Source organism: Hordeum vulgare, chromosome 5H (genome assembly GCF_904849725.1).
Source record: "Hordeum vulgare subsp. vulgare chromosome 5H, MorexV3_pseudomolecules_assembly, whole genome shotgun sequence".
In the NCBI taxonomy this organism is placed as follows: domain Eukaryota; kingdom Viridiplantae; phylum Streptophyta; class Magnoliopsida; order Poales; family Poaceae; genus Hordeum; species Hordeum vulgare.
This window is the reverse complement of record NC_058522.1, coordinates 522,710,992-522,717,209: the sequence shown is the minus strand read 5'-3', so window position 1 is coordinate 522,717,209 and position 6,218 is coordinate 522,710,992. Positions and strand designations below refer to the sequence as shown.

Here is a 6,218-nt window from a genome sequence, read left to right as displayed (position 1 = left end):
ATGAACTACTCGATCAAGGGCTTCCCAATATATTTACTAACTTCTCTTCGTTCCGCATGAGAGAAAGTTATAAAGACAGATTTCCGAATCGTTTTTTAATCATTCCCAAGTGACAGTAGGGGCAGCAAGGCACACATTAAGTAGTTGCCATCAAGGGTAAAAAGATGGGGTTTTCATCATTGGTTTGAGATTATTCCTCTACATCATGTCATCTTGCTTAAGGCGTTACTCTGTTCTTTTGGACTTAATACACTAGATGCATGCTGGATAGCGGTCGACGTGTGGAGTAATAGTAGTAGATGCAGAAAGTATCAGTCTACTTGTTTTGGACGTGATGCCTATAGATATAATCATTGCCATAGATATCGTCACGACTTTGCGCGGTTCTATCAATTGCTCGACAGTAATTTGTTCACCCACCGTCTACTTGCTTTCATGAGAGAAGCCACTAGTAAACACTACGACCCCCGGGTCTATTCACATCCATCGTTTACACCTCCCTTTTACTTTGCTTTGTTACTTTATTGCTTTCAGTTCTCAGTTGGCAAACAGTCTATAAGGGATTGACAACCCCTTCATAGCGTTGGGAGCAGGTTCTTTGTGTTTGTGCAGGATCTTGAGATACTCCTCCACTGGATTGATACCTTGGTTCTCAAACTGAGGGAAATACTTACCACCGCTGTGCTACATCACCCTTTCCGCTTCGAGGGAACACCAACGCAAGGCTCCAAGGCCACGGGGGGAAATCCTTTGCATACTTGCCTAGGATGTCCCTTAAGGCGTAGCCGCAGCTGAAGGATTCCTGGTGCCGTTGCTGAGGAGTATCAAGCAACACTCCTATTTCTGGCACCTTTGTAAGGTCTTTTGTTGCAGTAGCAGAAGCATTTCTGGTGCCGTTGCCGGGGAAGCACAACTGACATCAAGCTCCCTCAAAGGTCATGTTGTTTGATTAGCTTGTCGTACAAGATATGATTTGAACTACCGACCGTCTAACCAAGCATGGATGGTGGCATTGTGGGCTCTGTCCCCTGTGTAGGCATGAAAAAAAACTATGGTGCTTGTCTTCTACAAATGCCGCTACACCTTGAGAATTTGGGGGGTGGTAAAGGATTGGCTGCACCTTTACGTGATCAACACCAACACATGGACTGCTGAAAGATCCGTCAAGGAGTGTTGGATTATGCTATGGGATATCCACATGCCATAGTAAAAGGTTATGACATCGACCGCCATGCCTATTATCTTGGGCCATTTGGTATGAAAGTAATGTGAGGGTTTTCTGCCCCAGTCTTCCCCTCCCTTTGCCATCTTTGACATGATCAAGAATACTGCGATGCTTCTAACCGTTACGGATGCTAAACATTCGGCATTGTCAAAATGAGAAGAATGTAATCTCACTTGGAGGCCCTTCACTCGTGACCACAATGGGCACAAAGTTGTTAGGGCTTCCCTTGCCCCGGCTCCACCACAAGTCTACCTTGTCTCATGTGGCCTTAGGGCCATGGAGGCGCAGTAGATCCCAGGCCTTGCCGGCTGGAGGGATCTGTTTTTAGATGTTTTTAAGTTTTGTTAGGTATGTGTCCTTCTTAAAGAGATGAGGCAGCGGCGACTCCCTTAAGTTGGAATAAGATTTACTCTGCATAGCCCCCATTCCGATGAAAGTTTTAGCGTAGTCGGAAGGTGTATGGAGGTTTGCCTCTGGTTGATCTCACACATTCGGTTGGTGTTTGTCCACGGTGGATCCACTTGGATCTGTTCTTCGTTCGTCTGCATACGTGTGTTTACAGATCAGATCCTTCCGATCTACTCTTCTGTTCATCGGTGTCGATTGATGTTATGGTGTGTTGATACTATGAGTTGACGACTTTCTAACTGTCTACTACAACAAGGTTTTTGCCCGACTCCGATGAGAGAGAGGGGCGACGATAGGCACATGCCTTCGACTAGCCCCGGTGCTTGTACTCCTCGTTAGGTGGCCTACAAACCTGGATGTGATTTGTTTACTTCTAGTGTTCTTTATACTTCCTTAGAGCATCTCTAGTAGAACCCTCAAACCCTTAAATCTAAAACCAGTTTTAAGGGTTGAGAATTGCCCATTTTTGACACTTTTAAGGGTTGAAAAACAGGGGCAAAGACTAGAACCCTCAAAACCCGACCCTTATAACGGAATATTCCCGGAAGGCGGGGCGGCGGCCGGGGCGCGGTGGGCGGCGACCGAGATGCGGAGGGCGGCGGGGCGCGGCGGCCGAGGCGACTTCCTCGCGCGCGCGGGTAACCAACTGCCTCCCGCGCGAGGTGGGTAGTGGAGTGCGGGTTGGGGGCAGTTTTCCCTCCCAACCCTCACTTCTACAGGCTGGGAAGGGGTTTGAGGGCTGGACCTCTAAATTTTTTTACGGGTTTAAGGGTTCTAGTCTACGCCGTTTTTCCGATGAAAACTGTAAGAAAAACGGTTATTTTTAAGGGTTTGAGGGTTTGAGGGCTCTACTAGAGATGCTCTTACTAGTTATTGAATGGATTAAAAGTTTTTTTTAACATAGTACAATCACACATGCACATACACACATACATACATCCATCCTTATTAACGCACGCATGCACAACCTATCTTTATGAGCATTTTTGAGATACAGACGGCACAACATCTTGAGATTAACAAAGTCACCACAGACTTGTGATAGTCGATGGAAACCTCTTATTCCACTAACATTGCCGCAAAGGATGAAATAAATTCAAAAAACACGAGCACCAGTACGAAGTTTAGGACTCGAATCCTTTTATTTTAAAAAGAATGATGACCCCGACCTCTCTAACTAGACAATATGTTGCAATAATTTTACTAATTATTTATAAAAATCTTATAAAGCAATATATTAATAAGTCCTAAGTCGTCATTGATAACATCTATCACTACTCCTAACCATTTGAAGAAGGGACGCCACAAAGAAACCAACTTAAAAAAGATACGGTGTTTTGCAGCATTGCTTTGGGAACAAGTTCCTGCGATCGGCCCTCGTGAGGCATCCTTTTCACCTTGCCAGGCCAGTTCATCTGAAATATTGGGGAAGCAAAGTATTCTCTTTCCCAGCGGAAGGACCAACATTGATGATTGGATGATGTCTTTCCCAGGACCAAGGGTCTGCCACAGCGATGATGATTAGCGCATCAGGCCCTCCAAATCCTTCGAGGGAAGCGCGCGTCGCCAGCACAAAACAGGGCCGGACGCTACGCCGGGGTAGGCCGTAGGCACTAGGTCGACCAGCCGCACCCGCAAAAAATTCCATTCTGCTACGCGCGTACCACGACCGGACAATAAACGCGCCATGTACGTACGTGGTACACTACACGTACGAGCCCTGCCTGCTCTAACGGTACGTGCCCCTGGCTGCGTGCTCGCAGTTATTACAGGTGCGCGCCAAGCCGGCCAGAGCACGCACAGCGTCGCCGCACATGGTGGCGTCGCCTAAATATATTCCCGTGCAGCCCCTGCCTGCACATCCCACAGCGCCGATCGCACAAGGCACACGTAGCAGGGCGCACATGGCAGAGCGATCAGCGGATCGCCGGTCGCTTCTGCGGCAATGCCACTGCTGCTGACTCCCTCTCAGTCGGCAAGGTCGCGCGGGGGCTGATCCAGAGCGAGCTCTGCAAGCGCGGATGGGCAAGGCGGGCAGGTGGCTCCGAAGCTTCTTGCCGGGCAAGAAGGACAGGGGGAAGGACGCCGGGGACCACAAGACCGGCCCCGAGGAGACCCCGCGGTGGGTGCCGGCGTGGTCGTCGCAGACGGTGACCCCGGCGTCGACCCCGGGGGCCAGGGAGAAGCGGAGGTGGAGCTTCCGGAGGCCCGCGGCGGCGGTGGCCGTGGCCGCGGCTGCCGGGGCGGGGAAGGATGCCGCGTTCTTGGAGCCGCGGGTGCTCGACCCGGACCAGAGCGCCATCGCGGTGGCGATTGCTACCGCGGCCGCCGCCGAGGCCGCGGTGGCGACCAAGCAGGCGGCCGCCGCCGTCGTCCGGTACGCCGCGTCCGCGCCGGGGTCGAAGCGGAGCGTCATCGGCATTGAGGAGGCCGCGGCGATCAAGATTCAGTCCGTCTTCAGATCCTACCTGGTGAGTCGCGTCGCGCCGATCCACCGGTTCTTGATCCGCGCATTCTGCATCGTTTTTTACTGTATCCGAGACTGAGAGACTCCTTTGGTTCGTTTCTCGGGATCAACGCGCAGGCGAGGAAGGCACTGTGCGCGCTCAGGGGGCTGGTGAAGCTGCAGGCTCTGGTGCGCGGCCACCTCGTCCGTCGGCAGGCCAGCAACACGCTGCGCTGCATGCAGGCGCTCGTCGCCGCCCAGAACAGGGCGCGCACGGCGCGCCTCCGGCTCCTCGACGACGAGAGGCCCCTCCGCACGCCACGGATGACGCCCACACGCCGCTCGCCGCACCATCCCCGGCTCCGGCAGCATCAGGTGCGTCAGTACGGGGCTCTCTTAAACTTTGGTTGGATAATAATAATGGATATGCACAGGCACAGACCAACCATCAATTTCGTTCTGGAATGCAGGAGATGGAGGAGAACATCAAGATCGTGGAGGTGGACACGGGGGCGGGCGACGTGCACTGCACGCCGAGGACGTCACGGCGCAGCAGCTGCTACGCCACGCCGCTCTGCCGCACGCCGTCCAAGGTGGAGCTGTACCAGAAGGTGTCGCCGACGCCGTCGGCGCTGACGGACGCGAGCGGGCGGTCGTACAGCGGCCGGTACGACGACTTCTCGTTCGGCACCGCGCGGGCCAGCCCGTACCACTACTACTACTCCTCGGACGCGTCGTGCAAGCAGCCGCCGCCGCAGCAGCAGCAGCACCAGGGCCACGGCGCCGGCGCCGGCGCGGACCACCCGCTCCTGTTCCCCAGCTACATGGCCAACACGCAGTCGTCGCGCGCCAAGGCGCGGTCGCAGAGCGCGCCCAGGCAGCGCGCGTCGGTGTCGTCGGCCCCCGAGGCGGCGTCGCCGTGGGAGAGGCAGGCAAGCGCAGGCCGGCGCAGGGCGTCGCTGGAGGGGCCAGCGCAGGCCGCCGCCCGCGGGCTGGCGTCCCCGAAGGGCGCCGTGCGCGTCCAGCGGTGCCAGTCGCAGGCGAGCGCGGCGTGCCCGTGGGGCGTGAGGCTGGATATGTCGAGCGCGTCCGTCCACGACAGCGAGTGCGGGTCGACGAGCACCATGAGGACCGCGGCCACCAGCATGTACTGCTGGTCGGCGGCCGCGAACAGCACCGGCGTCGCGTGACGGCGGCACGGCACACGTGATCTCCGAGTCGAATCAGAAGAAGTGCTAGCGTGATCAGTGGCCTGTAGGGACAAACAAGTTCAGTCAGTCCAGCACCGGGGCACTGAAGCTTATGTGACTCTAGCTAGTTGACAGTAGAAGGAGCTGAGGATGATGGTTTCAATGTGTGTGATGAGTGGTCGATCGTTCTAGCAAAGGGCTGATGACGTTTTCGTGTTTGTGCGTGCCAAGAACATTGCATAAGAGTGTTGTGTTTTTGACTTTTTTTTTTTTGGTACTCCTACCTGGTTTGTGTTTGGATTGTACTAGTAGCACTGTTTGATCTTTCCAATCTGTCAGCAGTCAAGTTCTAGTCGTACGTTACAGACTGAGATTAAGAGTACTGTCGAAGAAGTTCCAGTCATGCCTCCAGTGTCTCGTTGCTGCTGACCTCTGAATATGACATAGCAGAGCAGAAGCCATTTTGGACAACGTATACTTGTGGAGAGTTCAGCGATCATAACCAGAACATTCTCCGTTACAGCGACATTCACCCCAATTGAAGCTAACTGCCCGTGGTCGTTGTCTGCTGTCTACGGGTCACACGACTATGGGTGGAAGCAGAACTTCCTGAATGAGCTAGCGCATATCCACAGCTGCATGTCTGAGCCTTGGATTGTCATCGGAGACTTCAATATGATCGTAGATCCGACAGACAAAAACAACGATCGCGTATGCCGACGCTGGATGAACAAGTTCCGTCGCTATCTTAATAGGTCTAGCCTTCATGAAGTGCCGCTGATTGGTAGAAAGTACACATGGAGCAATGAGCAAGTTTCCCCTACCCTTGTGCGCCTTGATCGGGCGTTCTCCAACGTGGACTGGGAACTTATGTTCCCGGCGGCCAAGCTACTGCCTCAAGCCTCATCTATCTCGAATCACTGCCCTCTGCTCCTGCGCAATGATGTGA

At 53.9% G+C, this 6,218-nt stretch overlaps 1 protein-coding gene across 1 annotated transcript; it reads left to right on the top strand.

Annotated features, from left to right (window-relative positions):
• Positions 1-3,031: 3,031 nt before the first annotated feature.
• Positions 3,032-5,672, top strand: LOC123398267 (protein IQ-DOMAIN 19-like). The gene is made up of 3 exons (XM_045092755.1): positions 3,032-4,104; positions 4,218-4,454; positions 4,550-5,672. Exons 1-3 carry the CDS (start codon positions 3,655-3,657, stop codon positions 5,267-5,269), a joined length of 1,407 nt encoding a protein of 468 aa, XP_044948690.1. The 5' UTR covers positions 3,032-3,654; the 3' UTR covers positions 5,270-5,672.
• The last annotated feature ends 546 nt before the right edge of the window (positions 5,673-6,218 follow it).